Source organism: Megascapheus bottae, chromosome 16 (assembly GCF_031878675.1).
Source record: "Megascapheus bottae isolate mThoBot1 chromosome 16, mThoBot2.hap1, whole genome shotgun sequence".
Classification (NCBI taxonomy): Eukaryota; Metazoa; Chordata; class Mammalia; order Rodentia; family Geomyidae; genus Megascapheus; species Megascapheus bottae.
Genome location: NC_143524.1, coordinates 220,267 through 246,577, shown reverse-complemented (window position 1 = coordinate 246,577; position 26,311 = coordinate 220,267). Strand labels below are relative to the sequence as shown.

Genomic DNA, 26,311 nt, shown 5'->3' with positions numbered 1-26,311 from the left:
GCTCCAAGCCCTGGAGATGGCTCTGCCGCCACCCGTGTGCACACACACTCACTTGCACACATGGACATGGAGGGATAGGGCCTGCTAAGCACAGAAAAGGGAACACCGGTGGGGCCAGGCTTGGGGCGGGAAGGTGGTCAAGAGCAGGTCGAGGCCCCCTCCTTAGTGGCTTCCTCCTCCGCTGCCCTGGACTCTGGAAGGTCGTCATCTGGCTCCAGGTGCCCATCCCTGTTGCTGAGAGCTCTGCCCTGGTCACCTTGTCGCTTCTGTCGCCGGGTCTCCTTATACCTCAGCGTGATGTCCCTGAGAAGCAGCACAGGCCATGCCTCCACCAATGCCCCCGAGCCCCTGGCACAGACCCTACAGACACCTGGTGCCTTCTCTCCACTGGAGGCCACGTGGGAGGTGATTCGAGGAGTGGCTGGATAAGAACGGAGCCCAGACCACCAGGCAAACGTGGTGACCCATGGGGAGGAGCAACTGCCCCTCCCAGGCCCCCAGAGGAACGAGGCTGGAAAGGGCAGACAGGACCCATGCCCGCCCCATAGCAAAGCGGGCTGGGGCCGGCACCACTTAGGGGCCGAATACCAGCAAGATCCAGGACCGCCCATAACTGTCTAGGCTGGCTAGACGACAGACGGCAGGGGAACCCCATCCACTCACCTCAGGAAAAAACGCCAGACCGTCCAGGTAAGGACCAGGACAGAGCCAAGTGTCCAACACTGGGAGATGTAGAAGGGCAGGGACAGGGTGAGCGTGTGCGGGTCGTACTTCACCACTATGAGCAGCTCGGTGACCGTGATGGCAGCCACCAGCCAAGCCTGCTGGCCCAGCTTTCTGTGGGGCTTCCTGCGGAGAGGCAGCAGCTGCCAGGCCCGCCCCCCACACCCCCTCCTCCAGCCTCCCGCCCTGGCCTGGCCGCCGGCCCTCACAGGTCATCCATGAAGTCATAGATCTCGCGCATGGCCACCCCGCCCACGTTCACGAAGAAGACCAGCCTCAGCAGGACCAGGTAGTGCTCAGGCGGCATCCACAGCACAAACTTCAAGTAGAATGTGTTCAGCTCCGCCAGCAAGAACTAGGGGATGGGAGAAGGTCAGCCGAGCTCAGGACCCCGGGCTGCACGCAATCACGAGGCCGCCAGCCTTACCACCAGGATGATCCCACACACAGCCAGCCAGCGGTGCAGGCTGGAGGCAGGCTTCCACTCGAAGCGGACCCAGCTGTAGGGCGTGAACTGGAAGGCAATCCTCTTCATCTTGCCCCTGGAAACCAGAGCGCCACCGGCCTGAGGACACGTACCCTGGCCCACTGGCCCACGGCCAGGTATCTCTGTTGATGCCCAGATGAGAGGATGGCCCCACTCCTTGCTTTCTCTTCTTAGGTTCTTGTTTTTCTTTCCCTTTTTCCAGTCCTGGGGCTTGAACTCAGGGCCTGAGCACTGTCCTTAGGCTTTTTCAGGGCTAGAGCTCTACCACTTGAGCCTCAGCACCACTTCTGGCTCTTTTCTATGTATGTGGTACCCAGGAATCAAACCTGGGTCTTTGTGCATGCTAGGCAAGCACTTTAACCACTAGGCCAAACTCCCGGCCCCTGGTTCTTGCTTCTTTATTCCTTCTTATTTACTTGGCCAGTCCTAGGGCTTGAACTCTGTCCCTGAGTTTCTTTTACTCAAGGCCACCACTCTACCACTTGAGCCACGGCACCACTTCCAGCTTTTTCTGTGCATGTGGTACTGAGGAATTGAGCCCAGGGCTTCATGCATGCTAGGCGAGCACTCTACACCTAGGTCACCCTCCCAGCTGCCTTTTTATCTTTGAGACAGGATCCCACTACGTTTCCCAGGCTGGCTCAAGCGATCTTCCTGCCTCAGCCTCCTGAGTAACAGGCTCACTGTGTTCCCGGCACTGTTTCTTGTGGTTCTGGGGATAGAATCCAGAGCCTGTGCTTGTTAGGAAAGACTCTACCACCGAACCAGCCGCCAACCCATGCTCCTTTTCTCTTCCCTCCCTTCCTCTCTCTCCCTTCCTTAATCCTAAAGTAAAACTAATAAACATGAGCAACTCCCCATAAGCAGCAGGAGGGGGCAGGTTTGGACAGTCCAGCCAGAGGATGGGGATGGTGGGGGTGGGTGAGGCAAATCGCAGCCTGCTGATAGTGAGTGTCATCCAGAGTGGAGGGTCCTGGGTCAAAGAGGACAAATGTGCACCCATCCTCAGGCCCTTTTGTGTGACAAGGATGGAACTGGCGCTCGAAGCCACCCAACACGGCCCCTTACTCCTGAGACGTACTTGTAGGTTGGAATGTTCCAGAGGCCTTGCCACTTGTATGTCTTCAGAGACAGCCACTCGAGGGTCTTCATGCCACAGTAGATGCCCAGACCATTGCAGACAAGCACATCCATGATCCACTAGGACAGGAGTCAGGAGAGAGGTGATGCCGGGGCCCTGGACGGCCAGGGCATGAGGCCAGCCCCAGGTCTGCGTCCCGGCCCACAGGCACCTACGTGGTCCCACCAGCACTCGCTGAAGTTGGGTAGCTGGTGCTCCAGGCTGTACTCCAGGAACTCAAACATCACGCTGATGATCATACACATCCACCAGTCTCGGATCATGAGGGTCTGGGGAGCCAGGATGCACCCCATCAGGCCCCGTGCACACAGCGCCCCCCGGTGAGTTCCAGGTCAGCGTGCTAGGGGACAACATCTCTTGCAGCCTCAGTTTCAAGATGTTTCAGCCAGTGTGGTTGTGCCCACACAGCCAGCGCTGCTCTAGAGGGAAGCGGTTCTGCTGGTAGACTGGCCAGGACTGCATGCTGAGGACTCAGAGGGCGAAAGGACAACACAAGTCCTTCCCAGAGAGGAACAGGAACCCAGAGTGCAGGCTGAGAAGGACCCTCCAGATGTTTACCATTGCCAGGATTTTTGTACCCACCACACTCAGATCAGTGTTGTGATCAGAAACGGCCCAGAGCCCAGGGGAGTGTGAAACCAGGGAGTCAGGCCAGCCATATCACTATACCTTTAGATACCAGCCAATGAAGTGTGCAGGAACAAAGCCATCCAGCTTGTCCTGTGGGCGCCAGAACACAAGCCTCAGGCACGGCCTCCCGGCCCCTTCCCCCATCCCGGGCAGCCCCCCCTCCAGCTCAGGAAGGCCTCCACACCCCCCCACCCCCCACCCTCAGGCAGCCCCCTGGCCCTGCTGCACCACTCTAGAATGTCACACTGCACAGAGGCCTGAGGAGGCTGACGCTCTGAGCAGTGCCTGCCAGACCAGGACAAGGCCGCGTCTACACAAGTGCAGCTGTGGGTGCCTACAGACAAGGAGCAGGGCGATCCTCTGAAGAGCCCTTCTCCAGTCAGAATAGGGCTCAAGCTTGGACCAGGAGATCCCGCATGTGGGTGATTGTCCTGACAAGGGCCACTGTGCCCAACCTCAGGACATGAGAGTAGCCAGGAGCCGGCAAAACTAGGGCTGAGGGCGTCCCCTACCCAGATGTTGTGGAAGGGGTCAGTCTTGTTGTCCACGTCGTAGATGAGGCAGTTTCCCCCATAGTCCCTCTCTGGCAGTGGAACTCCCAGCCTGGGGTCGACATACTTCAGAAACTGTCGGCCATCTTGGACTGTCTGCAAGGTAGCACCGTGAGTGGGGTCAGGTCTAGTGGGGCAGCCTGGACAAGGGCCAGGCTGTGGTGTGCATCTAACATCTCAGTCAGCATGCAGAAAGCAGCACTCACGCTCCAGTTAAGGCCAGAGATCTGTGGGCTTCTGTGCCCCGAAGACCAGCAGGGTAGAGACTCCCCACCTTAGACCCCTGGCCCAACAGAGGCACCTCTGTGCTGCTGTCCCTCTCCTACTGTGCTACCAGTTTCAGAGCAACCCTGGCCGCACTGCTCCATATTCATACGGCATCAGGACAAACGCCGCCAGACATACAAACGCTGGCACCAGCCAACGCTCTTCCAACCTCAGTGCACGGTGCCCTCGTGATAGGTTCTCTCCTCCAGAGGCAAGGAGGAGGCTCAAGGCCTGGAGACCAAATGACACAGCAGAGGTGCTGGAGAGGGGATGGCAAAAGGGACAACAGAGATGACGAGCTACGTACAGGACATGGCCACACCGCAGACGGGAAAAAATGGAAAGGAGACTGTCGAGCTGTGAGCTCGGCCTTGGTCTGGGAGGGATGTGAGTTGCAGCTGATACTAAACCACAGTTTTCTGTTGTGACCCAGGCCAACAGTGCTCGGCACAAATGCTGTTACCTAGGCCTGGGGTGCAGGCCACCTCCCTGAAGTCAGGGCCACCTGTCCTGGTGGAGTTCTAGGAGATTGGGCAGATTTGTGTGCTCTGACAGCCAGCAGGACCTAAAGTCCAAACCCATCAAGGAAGGAACTTGCTCAAGACCAGTTCCAAGCATTACCTTTCAGCTCAGCTCCCAAGGCCTTAGGTGAGGCCGGGAGAAGAATGAGGATGGGAGAGCCTGCTTCCACTCTTAGGGCAACCTGCAAGTCCCCGTTTGGACAGGCCAGGAGACTGAGCTTGTCGTATTCCATTCCCAGTAATGGCCAGAGACTCTGACCCTACAGCACTCCTGAGAGCGGAGTATAACAGGTAAGAAGCTGCTAAGCCACGGGGCATGGCAGAGAAAAACACCAGACAAACCCTAAACTCAGTTTCAAAGCCAAGGAAAAGCAGTTCCTATCAGACACGGTTGGCTCACGCCTGTGACCCAGTACTCAGGAAGCTGAGTATGATCTGAGAATGAAGCCAGTCTGGGCAGACTCTTTCCTCCCCCAACCCACCCCACCCCCCCCCCCTTTTTTTTTTGCCAGTCCTGAGGCTTGAACTCTCAGGGCCTGGACACTGTCCTTGAACTTTCTCAAAGCTAGAACTCTACCACGTGAGCCACAGCACCACTTCTGGCTTTTTCTGTTCATGTGGTACCAAGGAATTAAACCTAGGTTTTCACGCATGCTAGGCAAGCACTCTACCACTAAGCCACACTCCCTACCCCTCTTTGAGATTCTAATCCCGAATTAACCACCCGAATTTCAGAAGTGGCAGTGTGGCTAAAAGTGGTAGAGGGCTAGCCTTCAGTGAAAAAGCTCAGGGATAGCACTCTGAGTTCAAGTTCCAGGACTGGAGGGCAGGAAGGTGGGTAGAGTAGTTTCAGGAAATTTCGGACCAGGATGTCATCAATACAAATGCAAAAAAACACTAGACAAAACAGTAGGAAAAGCTGACAAAACAACAGGAAAAGCTGGGAGCTGTTGGCTCATGCCTGAAATCCTAGCTACTCAAGAGGCTGAGATCTAAGGATGATGGTTCAAAGACAGCACAGGCAGGCAAGGCCCTGAAACTCTTATCTTCAATAAACTAGAGGTGCTGTGGCTCAAGCGGTAGAACACTAGCCTTGAGGAAAGAAGCTCAAGGACAGCACCCAGGCTGAGTATAAGCCCCAGGTCTGGCAAACCAAAAACATCAACAAACAAAACAGAACAAAACAACAACAACAACAACAAAAAACAGCAGAAAGAAATTATAGCCCTAATAATTAGACAGATATTCCATATTTATGGGCTGGAAGACTTGTTATTTTGGCATGACAATATTCTAAAACTGGAGTTAATAAATCCCTATCAACATTTCATTTGCTTGGGCTGGGGTTATGGCTCAGTTGTAGAAGACTAGTCTAGCATGCAAGAGGACCTGAGTTTCAACTCTAGAATTGAGAAAGAAAAAAAAAAAAAGAAGAAAATCTCATTGGCTCTTTCATAGGGCCACAGAAAAATTATCTAATGTTCATTTGTAGATGCAAGAAATCAGATGACTCAAGATAATCTCAATAAAAATAGCAAAATGCAAAGACTCACACCACCCAATTGCTAATTCCACATGACCTGACTGATACTCAATTGACTCTCCTACCATCAAAAACAGGGAAGGTAACCAGACATCCACGGCTCACACCTATAATCCTTGCTATTCAGGAGGCTGAAATCTAAGGATTGCAGTTTAAAGCCTGCTGTGGGAAGAAAGTCCATGAGACACCTATCTCCAATTAATCACCAAAACATTTAGAAGTGGAGCAGTGGTTCACGTGGCAGAGTGCCAGCCTTAATTGCACTTCATATCTGTTTTCTGCTCATCATCCCTTCAGGTTACCGCATCATGCCTCATTGTCATCTCTGAAAGGTATGATGGGAAGAAAACAGACATGAAGTAAAAACTATGGAAATCTGAATACAGCTTGGACTGAAGTTATATCATGGGCAAATCAAGATCACAATAACATACCACCTTATTCCAATTAGGATGGTTATTCTATTAGAGTGGCCCTAAGATTCAGCAGTCCTACCTCTGGGCACACACACATGTGCACGTGTACACACACAAGCTGAAACCAAGGATATGAAGCAGCAAGAACTCTAGGTCAGTGTTGGTGGCCTGTGAGACAGCACAGCCACACGAAGGCCGCGTAGCAGCTCCTTAGACCACTGGAAGCCCCCCTGTGCCATTACCAGACAGCTACTGTCCACCATGGAACGGGAAACTTGTAGACACACAAAGCCTGGATGGGAAGGTCCAGAGCAGGACCAGACAGACTCCTCCCCGCCTGAGCAGACGGCCCTTTGGACAGTGGAAAGGGGAGCAGGGCTGCTGCTGCCTCCCTTGGCAGATAACAAATGCAAATTGTGTGCCCATGCTCCCTGTGAGGGTCCATGTGTAGGTCAGTCTGTGACACACTGCCATGACGCAGGCAGGGGCATCAGGATTTTCTGAGATCAAACTGTTCTGTGTCCTACTGTGGTGACATTTCCACTGCCTGCACACATACTGAGGCTCACAGCCCACACACCTGTCCCAAAGATGACATACCACAGTAAAAATCACACACCGACGGGATTTTGAGTAAACAAACCATCAAAATGTGTCTTCATTAGAGAGGTAGAGCAAAGCATTAGTAAACAGACAATGCAGCACACCATTATTTAAGACTGACTTAAGTCTGCAGTGTCAGCCTCCTGCAGTATGGTGCCAGGCAGGAGAAAGCTCCAAAGACAACAGCTGATTAATCATTCACAGGCCAGAGGCAGACATTCATTCACTAGGCACGGCCCTTGCACAGACCCATCACAGAATGGATGAGCTGCCTTCTCCCCAGCCCTGCCCAGATTTGTACATGCAGAAACACATAGATCCTTCTGCCGACAAAAGCAGTCTGCTTTTACTGATCCAGGACAGCTTCCAGTTGGCACTCCAGAGCCCGACTGTAGGAAGCTTCCTCCATCATTTATTCCTCAGTCTTTTTAAAAATTATCATTAACTTTATTTTTTTGCCAGTCTCAGGCCCTGGGTCCTTCCCCTGAGCCTCTTGGTGCTCAAGCATGGCACTCTACCACTTGAGCCACAGCACCACATTTGGCCTCTTCTGAGTAGTTTAATGGAGATAAGAGTTTCGTGGACTTTTCCTGCGCAGGTTCACTTTAACCGTGATCCTCAGATCTCAGCCTCTTGAGCAGCTAGGACTACAGGTGTGAGCCACTGGCACCTGGCTCCACAGTTTTGAAGACAAATTAACAATGGGGTGGAAGGCATGGCTAAGTTGGTAGAATGCTAGCTGATGAGTGAAAGTGTCAGGTACCAAGTTCAAGTCCAGATCTTGGACCTAAAATACAAAAGGCTGAGAGGATGGCTTAGGGGCAGAGTGTTTACCTAGTATGCATAAAGCCCTGGGTTCGATTCCTCAGTACCACATACACAGAAGTGGATCTTTGGCTCAAATGGTATAGCACCGTTCTTGAGAAAGCCCAAAGACAGTGCCTGGACCATGAGTTCAAAACAAAAAGCTGAGTGTAGGTGGCTCACGCCTGTAATCCTCGCTGCTCAGGAGGCTGAGATCTGAGGATTGTGGCTCAAAGCCAATGAGACTCTTTTCTTTTTTTTTTTTTGGTGGGTCTTGGGGCTTGAACTGGGTCTGGGGGCTGTCTCTGAGCTCTTCAGCTCAAGGCTACCACCCTACCCTTGAGCCAAGCCCCACTTCCCATTTTCTAGAGGTTTAATGGAAACAAGGGTCTCAGGTCCTTTTGTGCCTGGGCTGGCTCTGAACCAGGATCCTCAGACCTCAGCCTCCTGAGTAGCTAGGATTACAGGTGTGAGCCACCTCACCCAATTGCCAATGAGACTCTTATCTCCAAGTAACCACTAGAAAACAAGAAGTGGCACTGTGACTCAAGTGGTAGAGCAGCACTAGCCTTGAGCTGAAGAGCTCAGGGACAATGCCTAAGCCCAGAGTTAAAAAAAGAAAAGGAAAATGACAAAACAAAATGACTTACCTGGAAGAGAATGAAGATGAGAAATAGCTCGTAGACCACACTGACACAGAGCCAAAACCGCCAGTAAGCTACAAAGACAAGACAAGGGGGCACGTCAGGGCCCCACCCACAGGGCTCCTCAGCAGTACCAACCAGGGTCCTCCCATGGTCTAATTCAGAATCAATTAACTTCCCATTTTCTTCCATGGGCCTTGAGCATGTTGTTTCTTTCTGTCTCACCAGTGGCGCCAAGGTCCCTAACGACAGGTTAGAAGCAGTGGTGGCAGATACCAGCCATGCTGCCACCTACATCACTGAGTATGCCCCTGGTTCTTGGTGGACACCTTTACCGTGGTAAGAAAAGCTCCACTTAATTCCAGTGTGCTGTTTCTATCGTGGTAATATTTTCCTGCACAGGTAAGAGGATCTTAACTGTGACTAACCACGCTGTCACATTTCTTGATGCTCTACACTCCTGGACGCCTGACCTACTATGGCACTGAGTGGCTCACCTCGAGGCACAGACCTGCCTGGGGTCAGGACTGGCTTGGTATCCTGGGCCTCTTCGGGGCTTGCGTCCTGATCTACTTGGGTAAAGGAAAAGCCAAACCTACATAGGCAGGCAACAGATTGTGGGAAGTGCACAGGGGATTTGCAAACATGGTTCTGGGATACAAGCTGGGCACGGGACACCTGAGGTCACCCATATTCTTCAGGTTTGAAGAGCAGGCTAAGCGTGTGAAAAGTCCTCACTGGCTCACAGTACCTACACCATGGCTCCAGGTGCAGCCTACTCAGGATCACCCTCACCCTCAGAGCAGGGAGATATCAAGGGGACTCAAGGGATGCTTCAAGAGATGGAGTTGTTCTGTGTCCGTCCCACTGTGTGGCTCCCTTGTGAGGACAGGCCAATGCCTAAGGCTTTATGTTCCTGACAGACACCTCTTGGGTCACTAGATCCAAGGCTGAGCTCGATTTTTTTTTTCTTTACCATCACCTTGCCTCCTGCTGTCCCATACTCTCCTGAATCAGAAGCTGGACCATCTCTGACCCTGTGTCATCCTTTACATTTCCTTCCCATTTCTGTAAACAACTCTAGCCATCCCTAGCATCGGTGGCTCTGATTCCAGGGCTCCACCTCCATCCAAACATCAAAGATGACAGCGAAGAGTAAGCTCAGAAGTGCTTGGGCATCTGACAACTCCAGCTTTTGGGCAGATTCGCAGGTGAAAGACTAGGAGGAAGTTGGGGCTGTTCCTCTGTAATTATGGAGGGCTTTTATTTTTTTTGGGAGGGGGCAGTCCTGTAGTTGAAGCCAGGGCCTGGGCACTGTCCTTGAGCTTTCTCAAGGCTGGCATTCCACCACTTGAGCTACAGCACCACTTTCAGCTTTTTCTACGTATGTGGTACCAAGAAATCTTCTTCGTGCATGCTAGGAAAACACTGCTACTAGGCCAAACTCCCAGCTCCGGGGCTTAAATTTCATCTCAGCATCACAGACACAAAGACAAAAACAAAATCAAACCGGAATGGGAAAGAGCCCATCTCTAACGGCCAGGACCTGCTTCAAAGGGCTTCACTTGGAACTACAACCAATTAAAAGTTTCCAAATGAAGCAATTCCCCAGACAGATCTGGAACCTTATTCCAGCCCTCTTACAGGGCCAGGTTGCTAATGACACAGCTAAACAGCCCAGACCCTAGGGGTGGTAAAAGACGGGCAGAGCCCTGTGGACAATGCCCCTCGGGAGCAGAGGATCTTCTATAGCTTCCAGAGGCACTCCTGTATCCACTTCACTAGACTTCTGGATAAAGGGTATGGGTGTGGGCGTGTGTGTGGGGGGGTCCTGTTTTCAAGCCTAACAAGATTCAAGGAAGAAAGTGGCTCTAGAACTTTCTATATAAATGAAGCAAAGACGGGTAAAGAAACACTGGAGAGCAGAGCAAGGTAACCTGGAAGGAGAGGAAAAGTGGAGCTCAGGTAGCTTAGAAATGGCCCCAACTAGAGATGGACATACAGACAGCTGGGGCAGTGCTTGCATCAGAGGAACCAGCTGGGAGCTTATTCCTGACAAGATTGGTGTCTACCAAGGGACTGGAGTTAGTGCTCCTGGACTGGAGGAACTCCCAGTGCCCAGAGCCAGAGTGAGCTGGCTGAAGCAGTCCGGCTCACAGCCATGCTGCACCTGTAAAGGACAAAGTATGCCTCTGGGGAAGGGTGAGCAGCGGCTGGACTTCCAGGTTCCTGTTCAACCTGATGAGCTCACAGTGCATCGTGTGTTTCATGGCTCTGGTTAGCAGTCACACCCAGCTGCACAGACACAGTGGCTGCTGAGGGCAGAAGTGCCACATGGCACACATGGAGAAAGAAATGGCAAGTTACCTGGATGAGGTCTGGAAAATGGCCCATCTTTGGCTTGTGTGACTCCAAAACATAAGAAAACCAAAATACTGGCCACAATACCTCTGCAAACAAAGAACAAACAGTCCTCAGTGTGTGCCATCTTCCTTCACACAGAGGAGGGAGAGGCAGGGACCCCAGGGACACCCTCAGTGGCTGCCCTGGCACTTGGGCAGAGCAGCAGGAAGTGGGGGGCGGGTCAGGCAGAGCTGGCAACTCTGTGGCCCCCACTGGGCTCCTTTCATTCCCCCAAATAGGTGCAGGGTCCCTAGCTCTGACAGCACAAAGACAGTCACCACTTCTGTGTCAAGGGACTGCTCACATATGGAGTCCAGTGTCACCCCTAATAAACACTCTATCAAAGACCCCTCACCTTGGTGGATGCTGGTGGCTCACGCTTGTAATGCTAGCTACTCAGGAGGCTGAGATCCGAGGATTGAGGTTCAAAGCCAGCTTGGGCAGAAAAGTCCGGCGCAAGACTTTTCTAATTAACCACCAAGAAGCCAGAAGTGAGAGCTGTGGCTCAAGTGGTAGAGCGCTAACTTTGAAAAAGTCCAGGGAAGCTGGGTGCAGTGGCTCACACCTTTAAGTAATCCTAGCTACTCAGGAGGCTGAGATCTGAGGGCTGAGGTTCAAAGACAGCCAGGGAGCTAAATTCCGTGAGACTCTTATCTCCATTTAACCACTAAAAAATCAGAAGTAAAGCCAATGCTCATGCCTGTAATCCCAGCTACTCAGGAGGAAGAGATCTGAGGATCAAGGCTCAAAGCCAGCCAGGGCTTTATCTACAACCTCTAGAACTCAGGAAGTAAGGCCTGGCTCAAGTGTAGGGTAGTAGCCTTGATCTGAAGAGCTCAGGGACAGCGCCCAGGTTGAGTTCAGGCCCCATGACCCACATAAAGAAAAAAGAAAAAAAAAAGGGGGGGGGGGACAGAGTTTGGCCTAGTGGTAGAGTGCTTGCCTAGCATGTACAAAGACCTGGGTTCAATTCCTCAGTACCACATACACAGAAAAAAGCTGGAAGTGGTGCTGTGGTTCAAGTGGCAGATCACTGGCCTTGAGAAAAAAAGCCCAAGGACAATGCTCAGGCCCTGAGTTCAAGACCCAGGACTGGCAAAAATACACAACAACAACAACAACAAAAGAAAAGCAGAAGTGTTGCTGTGCTTAAGGGGGGAGGGTGGTAGCCTTGAGCTGAGGAGCTCAGGAACAGCATCTGGGCCAAGAGATCCAGTGCCATGACCAAACAAACAAACAAAAAGAAAGTCCAGGGACAGCACCCAGGCCGGAGTTTAATTCCCAAGACAAGTACCCCCAAACCCCTAAACTTTATCAGTGGTAACTAGGGTTCATAAAAGCCCCTGGAAAGGTAAGACCTAATGGTTGTCAGCTCTAACATGGGCCAGGCAGGTTCTCTTGCTGGACCTGTTTTAAAGTAGATACACAACAGCAACAAAGCTTGCTAGTCATGGAGTGACCTTTCCCAACATCCGCAGATCCCTGCAGGCCCAGTATGGAAAGTTAAGTGCTACACTTACCACCACACCAAACATGTAAGACGCAGTGCAGGGGGTGGGGAATCCCGGCCCTGGGAAGGACGCTAGAGTGGGGAGGCAAAATGCACATGAAAGGTTTCAGCTGTCTGCCTGCAAACTGCTCAGGCCAGTGGGTATGCAAGTCCTGATCACAAGAACACCAGCTCCAGTGATGTGTGGCTCTGGCCAAGTGACCCTTAAGCTCAATTCCACATGACACAGAGTGATGGGACAAGTCTCATTAGGGTGGCTAGCATGAAACTCAAAGGACCACAACTTAGATAAGGTCTGGTCATTTGATCAACTCTGGCCAGAGATCAGCTCCTGGCCCAGTAGACAGAGCCACCTTTGCAGGACATTTAAAGCACCCAAGACTGAATTTCTGGCCCAGCTCCCATACCATCACTGCCAAGACAGGAAGGTGGCATGAGGCAGGGGCTATAGATGTGAAAGGTACCTCGTGGGGGCATCTCAACCAAGACACAGGCTGACTCAGCTGACTTCCACTGCAGGAAGAGTGGAACAACAGAGGAGTGGACCCAGAGAGATGGAGACAAGCCTGGGTCACACCCACCAGGGCCCATCAGGAGCCTCACACATGGGACCACTCTGAGACACACTGGGCTCAGTAACACACCAATCCAGTGATGGTGTAGGCCAGGTGACTATGACTCTACTCCCTACGTGTACGAGAACTTTACAGGGTAATTTTTAAAAAGTAAATTTATTGTTGTTATAAAGCATTGTACAGAGTTGTTACGATAAGTAAGACAGGGAGCATGTTTCTTTCTTCTTTTTTTTTTTTTGACAATGTCATCCCTTCCTTTGCTTTCCCCGATTCCCTCTCCTGTCCCTGCTCATAATTACATGTCATTTCCTACCGTGTATACTGAAATAGCATGATTGCTTTTGTTCATCTTCCCTCCCTTTATGACCTCCAAAAAAGAAAAAAAAGAGTATGGCCTAGTGGCAGAGTGCTTGTCTAGCACACACGAAGCCCTGGGGTGATTCCTCAGTACCTTCTTCAGTGTGGCTGTGTATGAATGCCTAGAGTCCTATATAGGTTACTATGTCATTATGTTTCAATTCTAGCTTCCACACAAAAGAAAACATGCACCATTTGTCTCTCTGAACTTGGCTTACCTCACTTAGCATGATTTTTTCTAAGTCTATGCAAATGACATCATCTTAAGTCTTTTTAATGGATGAGTAAAATTCCATTGTCTATTTACCAAACCATATTTCACCATAATCTTTTCTTTTTTTTTTTGTCAGCCCTGGGGCTTGAACTCAGGGCCTAAGCATTGTCTTTGGGTTTTCTTTCCTCAAGGCCAGTGATCTGCCACTTGAGCCACAGAACCACTTCCAGCTTGTTTCTATGTATGTGGTACCGAGGAATCGAACCTGAGTCTTTGTGCATGCTAGGCAAGCACTCTATCACTAGGCCAAACTCCTGGCCCTATATGGTGTTTTCATTCATAGATGGCACCCACCCAGTTGAGTCACATGTCTACTTATAATTTTTGCTGGTTATCTGGAGGTAGTCTCAAGGATTTGTCTGCCTGGGCTGGCTCGGATCTTGGCCTCCTGAGCATCTAAGATTATAGGCGTGAGCCATCTGTGTCCTGTCTCTTACAAAGCCTGTCATTCTTTTTTTCTTGTTGTTGGTCTTGGTTCTTGAACTCTGGGCCTGGGTGCTTTGAGCTCTTCAGCTCAAAGCTAGCATGCTACCACTTGAGCTATAGTGCCACTTCACTTCTGGTTTTCTGATGGTTAATTGGAGGCAAGAGTCTCACAGAGTTTTTGTGCCCAGGCCGGCTTTAAACCGGGATTCTCAGATCTCAGCCGCCTGAGTAGCTAGGATTTCAGGTGTGAGCCACTGGTAGCCAGGATGGTTGTAAGCAGAAATGACTATTCGTGCTGGTAAGTCTCCCCCTGTGATGTGTCTCTTACCTGATTTTTCTTATGATTAAAGCAGGGTATGGGAAGGACCCCAAGGGCAGATGCCCTTCCATCACCCCTGATCAAAGTTCCACTGTCAGCAAGATTTGTGACTGCAAGGATTGCTGATGCTGATGTTTAGCACTGGGCAGAGGTCCATCTGTCCAGTTTCCACCCTGGAACAACTCTTTCCCATTCTGCATTCTGGGGAAAGAAACTGATGTGTGGATGCAGGTTAAGGGGAAAGACTTGTGTACTCTCTCCTACATAATTTATCAGAAATCTTCTGCACAGATGTGCGCCTTTGCCTCCATTTACTGGTTTGATCATTTATAACACTATGGATTCATGAATATTTTATTACTATTTTTTCCCCACGGGGCTTCAACTCAGGGTCTGGGCACTGGTCCTGAACTAGAGCTCTACCACTTTTAGCCACAGTGCCACTTCCTGGTGGTTAACTGGAGATAAGAGTCTCACAAACTTTCTTGTTCATCCTGGCTTCAAAACCACAATCCTTAAGCATCCTGAATAGCTAGGATTATATGCATGAGCCACCAGGACCTGTTTGGTTTTTTTTTTATGGTTGTGGAGCTTAAACTCTGGGCCTGGGAGTTGTCTCTGAGCTCTTCAGCTCAAGGACAGCACTCTACCACTGGAGCCACAGTGTCACTTCTGATTTTTTGGTAGTTAATTGGAGATAAGAGTCTCAGAATTTGGGGGAAGGGAAATGGGAACAAAAACACGAGAAGGGGAATCAATGTGTGAGAAGTGATACACCTTCTATCTGTAAACATAACCCTCTATATATTACAATAAAAAAAAGTCTCAGACTTTATTGAACTGCAACCCTCAGAACTCAGCCTCCTGAGTAGCTAGGATGACAGGCATGAACCACCAGCTCCAGAAGTACCCGACTTTTAAAAATTATTCATTTACTTTTGTCAAATACTTATGAATATTCATTTTATACCCTGAGTTTTGTTCCAGCAAATAAAAGCTTGTTGCTCAAACTATTCCAGCTCTGACTATATAGAGCTCTCTTGTTCCTGTGTTGTTTTGGCACAAGTCACTGTGGGCGCTGTTTTGTTTTTCTGAGTTTTTGGAATTCAAACAATATAGAAGTTCTAACCTTATCCTGGTGTTTCCTGAACTCGCCTTGGAATCAATCAGCAGCTTCTTCAAATCCGGTTCTCACTAGAGAACCATGACACTCTCAGCATTGGGTACACTCCTTGTCACTGGAATGAGGAAGGCTCAAGGGACTCAGTTCGCAGAGAACAGCATTCACTTGCTGTCCTGTGTGTGTACATACATAATCACCCTGTATTGCACATGTTTGAAATCCCTGAAATGGAGAGGCTGAGATAGGAGTATAAAAAATTCCAAGCTCAGGTGGGTACTGGTGGCTCATGTCTGTAATCCTAGCTACTCAGGAAAGTGAGACTGAGGACTGTGATTCAAAGTCAGTGCAGGCAAGAAAGTCCATCTTAACACTCACACACACACTCATGGCCAAGTTGGGCTCAATAGGGCAACCTTGTCTTTTTTTTTTTGGTTGGCTGTGGGACTTGAACTCTGGGCCTGGGCACTGTCCCCGAGCTCTTCAGCTTAAGGCTTAACACTACTACTAGAGCCACAATGCCACTTACACTTTTCTGGCAATTAATTGAAGAGTCTCCTGGACTTTTGTGTCTGGCTGGCTTTAAACCCTTTGAGCTGTGATCCTTAAATCTCAGCCTCCTGAGTAGCTAGGATAATAGGCATAAGCCACCAAAGCCACTGGGGCCTGGTGAGACCTAGTCTTAAACAAACAAAAGAAAAAGAGGGCCAGGAGCATGGCTAGTAGAGTGCTCACCTAGCATGCATGAAGCCCCGGGTTCAAATTCCTCAATACACATACACAGAAAAGCCAGAAGTAGTGCTGCGGCTCAGCGGCTCAAGAGTAGAGCACTAGCCTTGAGAAAGCTCAAGGACAGAGCCCAGGCCCTGAGTTCAAGCTCCACAACTGGCAAAAAAAAAAAAAAAAAAAAGAAAGAAAGAATACAATCAACACCACTATGTGTGGAACACTGATTTCAGAAACCTCCGAAGCTATAAAAATCCTTACTCCTTATAAGATTCTTAAGAATACAGTATTTGTTGCTTGGTGCCAGTGGCTCGTGTATGAATTCTGTGTTTCTAGTTACTCAAGAGTCTTAGATCTGAGAATGTGGTTCCGAACCAATGCAGGCAGGAAAGTCTGTCAGAGATCTTACCTTCAATTAATCAGTAAAGAGCTAGAAGTAGAGTGCCAGCCCTAAGAGGAAAAAGAGACAACTCAGACTCTGAGTTCAAGCCCCAATACCAAAACTAAAAAAAAAAACAAAACCAAAAACGTATTTTAATGAGCATTTATGCATTTGTGTCATTAATTTCTGTGATTATAATGTGTGAAGAGGTTCACTTTGCTCACTTTGTACATGGAATGGCATCAGCTGGAGGTTAGAAGAACCTGGAGTCTTCCTCCAAGAACATTATGGCTAGATGAGAACTATGCACGCCCATGTGGCACCATGATGCCACTCTGAGGGAGGACCAGACACAAAAGGCAGCCCCCTAGGTAGCAGCCCTACTTCTATAAAACAAACCACATGGCACCAAAACTCCAGCTCACTGGAGCCAGAAGCCACCTACCTGGTGAAGGAAACGGTCCACTGGTCCATGTGACAGTGGATACACAGGTATGTGCATCTGCCACATTTCTAGGCTTAAACTTTATTAGAAGTACATCAAATTGTTAATAAAGTCAATTTGAGAAGAAAAAAGTAGACATGGTGGCCAGTGCCAGCAGTCACTGCTACTTGGAAGACTAAAGCAGGATTACTGAACACAGGAGTTTGAGACTAGCCTAAGCAATACAGTGAGATAACTTCTCCAAAACAGAACAGAACAAAACAAAGCAAAACAAGTAGGGTGCCAGTGACCACACCTGTAAATCCTATCTATTAGGGAGGATGAAATCAGGAAGATTGCAATTTGAGGCCAGCACAGGCAGAAAAGTCTGTAAGACACCACAGCAACAGAAGTCAGGCATGTTGATGCACACCTGTCGTCCCAGCTATAAAAGGAAGCCTAAAACTGGCAATCATGGTCCAGGTACATGTCATATAGGAAGTAAGAGCCTATCTCAAAATTAATGAGTGCAAAAAAAGGGTTGAGGTTTGGTACAATGGTAGAACACCTGTGGAGCCAGCATAAAGCCTCCAAGTTCAAACACTAGTACCATACACATGTGGAAAAAACCCGAAGATCCATAAAAAAGAACAATGAAATACAAGCTAAAGTTAAAAGCTTAACAAAACCAAACTAGTTTATCCAACTTTTATTGTTTGTTTATTTTATTCATTTATTTTCCAGTCCTGAGGCTTAAACCCAGGGCCTAGACACTGCCTCTGAGCTTCTTTGCTCAAGGCCAGCACTCTACCACTTGAGCCACGGTGGCACCACTTCTTCCTTTTTCTGTGTATGTTGGACTAAGGAATTGAACCTAGGTCTTTGTGCATGCAGGGCAAGCACTGTACCACTAGGCCACATTCCAAGATTTTAAACAATGTAAATAGTAATGAAACCTACTTCCTTGAAAGCATCAAAAAACTCCCACACAACAAAAATAAGCTAGTCCTAGCAGTCTCAGGGATGTGCAGAGTTTCTTGGCTATACTCGCATGGCTGGGGCCCAGGAAGGGACGGAGAGAACAGCCTCAGGGCAGATGCACTCACAGCAATTTTGCAGGACAGCAGAGCGAGCTGTGGACCTGGAGTGTCTGGAGTTTCCCAGAAGAGTAGATCCCAGGTTCTGTGCTCTTAAAGCAGGACAGGGGCATAGAGAATGCAAGAATAGATATCCAGTGTCCCCATGGTGGAGAGGCAGTTTCTTGTGCACAGGAACAGCTCAGAAGTGCTGTAAGTACTGGATAAAGTGGGGCTATAACCACAGTAACTTCCTCACTCCTTTGGAGAATGCTGGTCCTAGGACTTGAACTCAGAGCCTCAGTGTTGTCCAAGTTTTTATGCTCAAGGGCTAGCACTCCAGCACCTGAGCCACAGCTCTCCTTCTAGCATTTTGGCAATTAATTAGAGATGAGACTTTCAGACTTTCCTGCTTGAGCTGGCTTATTTTTTTTTGGGGGGGGGGGTTCATGGGGCTTGAGCTCAGCCTGGGCGCTGTCCCTGAGCTCTTCAGCTCAAGGCTATCACCTACCCTTGAGCCAAGCCCCATTTCCCGTTTTCCAGAGGTTAACTGGAGATAAAAGTCTCAGGTCCTTTTGTGCCCGGGCTGGCTTTAAACCTTGATCCACAGATCTCAGCCTCCTGAGTAGCTAGGATGACAGGCGTGAGCCACCGTGTCCAGCTCTGAGCTGGCTTTGAACTGTGATCCTCAGATCTAGACTCCTAAGTTGTTAAGACAACTGGCAGCTGACTAGTAGCTGCCATTTTAAGCTTAGGGTCTGTACTCCTAGCCTCACTGGGTTTGGGTCACCTATTGTTGACAAGAGGGTCTGTGCAGGGCGGCAGCTCAAGTCAGTTGGCCTAGGCCTACTTCTCCAGGGAGGGATAGAGACAGGTTCTTCCTTGCCATAATTCTTGCCCAGTGAGACCCCAATTACTCATCCCTGGCTATTTTTACTTCTCATGTAGAGAGGTGTTGTTTTTGGGGTGCTAGAGATTGAACCCAGGACCTCTGGCAACAGCACTAGTCCCAGGGAATATGTCTTGAAGTCCTATCTCTGGGACTTCTTTTCTGCCCAGCACATACTGCAGACCCTCTATGCCAGGCGCCCACAGATGAATCCCCAGATGGGATTTCCCTGTGGACAGATGCAGAGACCTGCCCCAGACTCACTGCCTCCATAACCAAGGGGCCAGTGTTCCCAGGTCCCAGGTTCCCAGGGCATCAAGGACAGAGCTGGGCTCTTCCAGAGGACCAAGGTTAAACCAGTTCCATGGGAGCCTCCAGCTTCTAAAGGACATTCCAAGTCTGCATGGTCTGCCTGTGACTAGGGAGAGAGCAGGGGTTGACAGATAAAAGGAAAAAGGACCAGGTAGTCCTACAGGTGAGATCCAGAGTGCCAGCACAGGAAGGGCCAGATAGTAGGTAAGTTGGTGGGCCCGGGAGCAAGTTGGCAGAAAAAGGAAGAAAACCCTGAGTATGGAGGGAGCAGAGTAGATGGCAGGCCCTTGGGAGCAACCTCTTACAGAAGACCTAAGAGCACCAAAGACACAGACCCACAAGAGGACAACTCACAGGGACTCTCGTTATAGAGGCAGACATCCTGGTGTATGGAGCCAACCACACTGTGAGCCACTTGGTGTGACATGGTCACCCTAACAGGACCTGATGATAGGCAGAGGCACAACCACACCCACATGTTGACACCACCATCACCATCACTTCATTTAATGATCACAAGCAGGAAAACCCTCATTTGTCAAACACAAAGTGCCGAAGCAGCCCTGGGCAGACGTCGAGGCCTGAGAATCATAGGAGCAATGGGAAAAAGTCTGTCAAGTATGGAAGAATCAGGACAAATGAGAATGCTCCATTGTTAATTTTCTGTACACATTCAAGACTGGCTGAGGAGTCTTGAAACATTGGTAGGGGCAGGCCTGTGACCAGCCTGCTCCGAAAAATTCTGAGGTCAAATATTGCCTCTCAAAGTAGTGTTTGTACTGATGACATCATGCCATCATAGAACTGTGCCAGCTAGGAGGACACCTCCCCCCTGCCACTCCCCCCACCAGCTGCTATAGCTCATTCTGGTCCCTGCAGTGTAAACTGTGGGTCCTACTGACCAGTACCTGGACACATCAGACATACAGAATGGGAGGCTGAGAGCTCTGGTCTGAACAAAAACAGGAAGGACACCACATTCTCCACACCAAGCACCAGTTACCTCTTAGTGTTGTAGGCTGTGTCCTGAGGTGTTTCTTCCAGGAGTGTCACGTAGCCCAGTGCACAGGTAAGGATGAACAGCACAGTTAAGGTATGAGCTCGCCTGAATCCAAAACACATAGGAATGACATCACTAAGTACTCACGTGACACACAGCACAACTAACCACCTTGCAAGAGACCTGGACCCTTACTTCCCAGCTGACTGAGCTATACCTATGGGCACTAGGAGACTCTTAGAATGTTGGCTCCCCTAGCCACAGCACAGGCAGGTATGATATTACCAACGGAAGTTAGAATTAAAAGCCAGAAGCCCATTCCCCTATCTTAAATTAAACATATATGTACACACTAATGAAAAATAGAAATATGAAACCTATTGAAATTGTTTTTTTTTTTTTTTTTGCCAGTCCTGGGCTTGAGCACTGCCCTTGGACTTTCTCAAGGCTAGCACTCTACCACTTGAGTCACAGCACCACTTCTGGCTTTTTTCTAAGTATGTGGTACCGAGGAATCGAACCCGGGTCTTCGTGCATGCTAGGCAAGCACTCTATCACTAGGCCAAACTCCCGGTCCCCCTATTGAAATTGTTTTAAGTGAAGGAATAAAGGCAGAGTGTGAGAGGGAGTAAGTCTAATCAGGATGCATTACACATATGTGGGAATGTCACAATGTACAATTATTGTATGGTAATAAAAGTCTTTTAAGCCAGGTGCTAGTGGCTCAGGCCTGTAATCCTAGCTACTCAGAAGGCTGAGACTGCAGTTTGAAGCCAGCCTGGGGCTTGAACTCAGGGCCTGGGCACTTGAGCCACAGCGCCACTTCTGGCTTTTTCTGTTTATGTGGTACTAAGGAATGGAACCGAGGGCTTCATGTATGCTAGGCAAGCACTCTACCACTAAGCCATATTCACATTCCCAGCCTCCCTGCTCTCCCCACTCTTCTCTCCAATTAACTACTAAAAAACCAGAAGTAGAGCCGGTGGCTCAAAGTGGTAGGTTGCTAGCCTTATGCAAGAGATCAGGGACAGTGCCACCTCCCAAAAAACAAATGGTTTTAGCCCACTGGTTTTGTGCATGTACGTGTATGGGGGGGCGGGGCTTTGACTCTGAGGCTGGGTGCTGTCCATGAGCTTTTTTGCGCAAGACTAGCACACTACCACTTTAAGCCACAGCTCCACTTTTTTGGTGGCTAATTGGAGGTAAGAGTCTCATGGACTTCATGGACTTTTCTGCCAGGGCTGGCTTTGAACCATGATCCCCAGATCTCAGCCTGCTAAGTAGCAAGGATTATAGGCATGAGCCACCAGCACTTGGCCATTGGCTTCTTCACTATTACTTTTCACCAACACAATGACTTTCCTGTAACTCTTTGCCCTTGTGGTAAGTGTTCACAGTCATTCAAGCAGTAAGTGAACTTCTGCTCCCCTTGGCCCTGGAGAAGTCAAAGGCAGGAAGGAGGTCACAGGCCTGGAGACATGGAGGATGGGTATAACAGATTCAAAGTAGAGCAGACATGGAGCTGGGAGTTTGGCCTAATGGTAGAGTGCTTGCCTAGAATGCATGAAAATCTGTGTTCGATTCCTCCATACTACATACATACATAGAAAAAGCCGGAAGTGGTGCTGTGGCTCAAGTGGTAGGGTTCTATCCTTGAGAAAATCAGACAGTGTTCAGGTCCTGAGCTCAAGCCCAGGACTGGAACAAAGTAGAGCAGACTTCAGAACTGTTGTTGGGAAGTAAGCTCCACCTTACTGCTTCTTGCTGAACAAACAGTATACATGTCCACACAAAGAAGTAATAAGACTCTAGAACCACGTGGCTTTGCTATCTCAGGATGCCACATCTGGGTAAAAGTACCTCCTTGTTCCTCCCCAGTGTGGACAGACATGGGGAAGGTCTGCTTTGGGGTTCAGGCAGAGAGCTGCTTTATGTAAATTCTAAGACTTTAGTTACTCTGCAAGGGAGTGGGTGAAGACAGCTGGCCCTTGGCCATGAGTGGAAAATACACAGTTGGCATCCCTCTCTAGAAAAAACCATGATCATGATCAGCATCATGATCATGATGCTGAGTGGGCAGGAAAGCAGGACTGCCAAAATCAATCAGCAAATAGAGGGATCACCAAGAAAGGGGCAGAGCCTGCCCAGGCTATGACCCTGGCCCTTCTAGCCTGCTGACAGAAGACCAAAAAGGCATCCAACTGGCTGGTCATGCTTCCCAGACCTGGGCAAAGCTGGGAAAGCCCTAATCCACACTGAGAGAGAGGCATCTTCCAGAAAAACCTGGGCCTGGGGCCAAGAGTTTGGCCTAGTGGTAGAGTGCTTGCCTAGCATGCACGAAGATCTGGGTTCGATTCCTCAGTACCACATACGTAGCAAAAAGTCAGAAGTGGTGCTGTGGTTCAAGTGGTAGAGCTCTAGCCTTGAGAAAATCCAGGGACAGTGCTCAGGCCCTGAGCCCAAGCCCAGGACTGGTTAAAAAAAAAAAAAAAACGTAGGCCATCTACAATGAGATGACCTTAGGGAGCTCTGGTAACAACAATCCCCAGTCACTAAGAAAGCTCAGTAGGCCCAATGCTGGTGGCTCATGCTTGTAATCCTAGAGTCTCAGGAGGCTGAGGATTGTGGTTCAATGCCAGCCCAGCCCAAAAAGTCCCTGTGATATTCTTATCTCCAATTAACCACAAGAAAACCAGAGATGTAGCTGTGGCTTAAAGTGGTAGAAAGCACTATTCCTGAGAAAAGCAGTTCAGGAACAACACGCAGGCCCTGAGTTCAGGCCCCATGACCAACAACAACAAAGAACCCTAGCTACTCTGAAAAGACCTGTCACACTGGGGTTAGAGCCAAAGTCTTCATCTCCAATTAACCAGGGAAATGCTGAGTGGAGGAGTAAGAAAGCCAAATGACAGAAAAAGACCTTGAGTTCCAGCTCCAGTACACACAAACATACACACACACACCCCAGGCTCATTAGGTAGCAGTACATTAGGAGGTGTGGGGAATCTATACTTTACTTTCTTCCACTGACAGATGGCGAAAATGGTATGTGCCTCTCTTGGGAAGTAGTTTGCAACCATTCTTCCAGAGACATGCACTGATATACCTTAGCATAATATATATACATACACTACATACACACATATTTATATGTATGTGTGTGTGTATATATTTATATATATATATATACATACATACATACACACACATTTTTTGTTGTTGGTGTGGTGGGGCTTGAACTCTGGGTCTGGGCACTGTCTCTGAGCTCTTCAGTTCAAGGCCACTACCTTACCCCTGGGCCTGGGCGCTGTCCCTGAGCTCTTCAGCTCTAGGCTACCCACCTTACCCTTGAGCCACAGCCCCACTTCCGGTTTTCTAGTGATTAATTGGAGATGAGTCTCAGGTTCTTTAGTGCCTTGGCTGGCTATGAACCACAATTCTCAGATCTCTGCCTCCTGAGTAGCTAGGATGACAGGTGTGAGCCACCACACCCTGGTCTACACGTTCACAATCTTTAGATTACATTTTCGTATTACCCTTTATCTGTGTTAACTTTTTGTGACATTATCAAAGTTCTGTAATACACAAAATAAGAACACTTTTATTATTTAGCTCTTTGGGGATTAGGTCTCACTACGTGGCCCAGGTTGGCCTTGACCTCCCTATCCATCTGCCACAGGTTCCTGAATGCTGAGTTTACAGGTGTATACCATCTTGTCTGTTTTTTTAAAAAAAAAAGTATTTAAGGCTGAGAGCCTAGCCTAGCTGGTGGAGTGCTCACCTCGCATGCACAAAGCCCTAGGTTCCACTTCTCTTACCACATACTTAGAAAGCCGGAAGTGGCGCTGTGGCTCAAGTGGCAGAGCACTAGCCTGAGTTCAAAGCGAGGACTGGGGGAAAAAACATCCTAGCCCAGCAGTTCAGTGAGGGATAATTCAAAAGAATGGTAGCACATGGTTCAGCAAGTAGCATCAATAATTTTCACTGGGTAGGCCTTTGGTAGACTCCAGAAGGAAATGCGAAACACTTCCCTTCACCTCCCCACCCCCATAGCTCCTCTGCACATGCAGGAGGTGGGGCGGGAAAGCAGGAAAGGTACCTGAGCCTGCCCTACATTCTCTTCTGACTCCAGTCTCTTCACAGGTAACTTCTATGGCCAGGCATCTACCTACCTCTCAAGCACTCCTATGGGGAGAATCCAGAGAACTTCTGATCTATACTTCCAGACTGGCAACTGCCTTTCGTGGAGCTGCTGTAGCCTTAGCCACAGTGGAGGTGGGGGAAGGCTGTGCTCCCAACTTCTGGGGTCTGAACATTGTCACTCCTTCAGCACAGTACTGCCTGTGCCTTCTCAAATCTCAGGGCTGTTCCTGAGTCTAAACGCTTGTTTAGTTCCTTGCTGTAGGATGGCGACAGCACTGCACCCAGCAGGAGTAAACAAGTGAGTGTGAAACAGCCACTCCCTTCAGAACTTAATGTCTCCAAGTAGTCACCAGCTTTGTCGTGGAAGGCTGGTGCTTTCCGGCTGTCTGAGGAGCAGGGTATGGTACCTGACGGAGAGGCCGGACTTCCAAAGGGCCCCAGGGGTGAAAGAACACTATATACCACTAATTCTGAGGCCACACTCACTGACTCGAGGCTTCTCTCACTCAAAATGGTTCCACAGCCCCCTTAACCAGCACCCTGCAGAAAGCACTAACCTAAAGGTCCAGATACAGGGACTCCACATAGCCACTGACCCACCTTTCTCCCAGTTCGTATCCCTGTGGAGTTTTGTCACGAGTACCTGCCAGACAGCATGCCATATGACCAGGTCGCTCCAGGGGCCTGCCTACCTGTGTGGTGGGACCTTTTCCTGAACTGCCCAACCACTTTCTTTCACTCTACGATGGCATGTGCTCTCAGACAAGGCCATGGCTTAGTTCTATTAGTGCTGTTCACAGGAGGCCCCTCCACGGGCAGGGACTCTCTGTGTACTTTCCAGAGATCAGTTGTGTGTCAGGCAGACACTCTGGGTCTGCAGTGTTGCCGAGCCTTCCAGGTCTTCTCCATGAAGGGTGCTTTCTGGCTTTGGGTTTGGTCTCTCGGGATCACTAGTGAGGAAAGGTGAAGGGCTAGCCCAAGGTCATCGGCCGGCGGTGGCTATCACCCACACGGACTGCAAACCAGCTCCGCTGGGCACCCACGCCGCTCGGGGTCTGGGCCCCAGGCTCACTGAAAAGAGGAGGGGGCCTCTGCGCCACAGCTCCGCGCGAGCCCTGGCGCACCGCAAGACACCGCACTGTCAGAGAGAAAAGCAGGGGACGCCAGCGGCGGGGACGGCGGCGGGCCCCGGGCCGGCGGGCCGGCGGGCCGGGGAGGCATCGCGGCCGGCGCGGCACCGCGAGGGGCTGCTCCGGACACCGCGCAGCCTCGACGGGGGCCGTCAGAGCCTGGCGGACGGGGAGGCGGGGGAGCCGCCGGCCGCCGGGACAGACGCGGGGCCCCGCGGCCCCCGGGCGCGCCCCCCCGCCGCTCCCGCCCCCGCGCGCCCCCGGCGCCCCCCGCCGCTCCCGCCCCGCGCGCCCCCGCGCCCCCCGCCGCTCCCGCCTCACCAGAAGAAGGTGTTGGTGCCGTCGTCGTAGACCTCGGACTCGGTGCTGCGGCGGCCCTCCAGGGGTGGAGACCCCGGCCGCGAGGCCGCGGCGGCCCGGCGCTCGGCCCTCCACATGGCGCCCGGCCCGCACAGCCGCCCAGGCCGCGGGTGGCGGGCGGGGGTCGCGGCGCCGCCCGGCGGGGTCTCCGCGGAGCGGGGCGGGGCCGTGGAGCATTGTGGGACACGGAGTGCGCGCCGGGGCCGCGTGGCACGCCGGGAGCCGGCGCCCGGGCGGCGCGCCGGGAGCGGGGCCTGCCGGGAGGACGCCGCCGGGTTGCTAGGAGACGGGGGCGGGGCGGGGCGCGCGGGGCCGGGGGCGCGCGGGGCCGGGGCCCGCGGGGTCGGGCCGCGTGCGGGGCTCGCCGTGGGTGGAAGGCCCGAGCGGCCAGGCCGGCCACCCTGGAAAGCAGCGGGCGCAGCACGCGCGCAGCCGCCGAGGGCGCGGGGAGGCTCTGCGCCCGGGGGTCCCCGGACCTGTCTGCAGACGCCAACCCGGGCGGGCCCTCGAAGGGTCTCCGCGCTGAGCTCGGAGGGTCGCGACTCCGAGCCGCCG

General features: G+C 50.8%; 1 protein-coding gene across 3 annotated transcripts; it reads right to left on the bottom strand.

The window, feature by feature from the left end:
- Positions 1-25,931, bottom strand: Ptdss2 (phosphatidylserine synthase 2). 3 transcript variants are annotated; one of them, XM_090347074.1, is made up of 13 exons: positions 25,718-25,809; positions 24,959-25,216; positions 20,127-20,228; positions 10,698-10,780; positions 8,337-8,404; positions 3,494-3,628; positions 3,021-3,071; positions 2,507-2,620; positions 2,292-2,410; positions 1,151-1,265; positions 933-1,078; positions 664-849; positions 1-303 (listed from the first exon to the last, which is right to left on the bottom strand). In XM_090347074.1, the coding sequence occupies exons 2-13, from the start codon at positions 25,036-25,038 to the stop codon at positions 138-140; spliced, it is 1,365 nt and encodes a 454-aa protein (XP_090203200.1). In that variant the 5' UTR covers positions 25,039-25,216; positions 25,718-25,809; the 3' UTR covers positions 1-137. The 3 variants fall into 3 exon arrangements, with proteins under 3 accessions (XP_090203200.1, XP_090203198.1, XP_090203201.1); XM_090347072.1 differs by lacking the exon at positions 24,959-25,216 and having other exon boundaries at positions 25,718-25,931; XM_090347075.1 differs by lacking the exons at positions 10,698-10,780; positions 24,959-25,216; positions 25,718-25,809 and having other exon boundaries at positions 20,127-20,145.
- Between the last annotated feature and the right edge of the window lie 380 nt (positions 25,932-26,311).

Excerpts from the sequence above, each read along its gene's own strand:
- Ptdss2 (XM_090347072.1), bottom strand. The coding sequence starts at position 25,833 with ATGTGGAGGGCCGAGCGCCGGGCCGCCGCGGCCTCGCGGCCGGGGTCT. Across the intron at positions 1,266-2,291 it reads TGGAACATTCCAACCTACAA|GGGCAAGATGAAGAGGATTG; the intron begins GTACGTCTCAGG and ends TCTGGTTTCCAG. Across the intron at positions 850-932 it reads TATGACTTCATGGATGACCT|GAAGCCCCACAGAAAGCTGG; the intron begins GTGAGGGCCGGC and ends GCCTCTCCGCAG.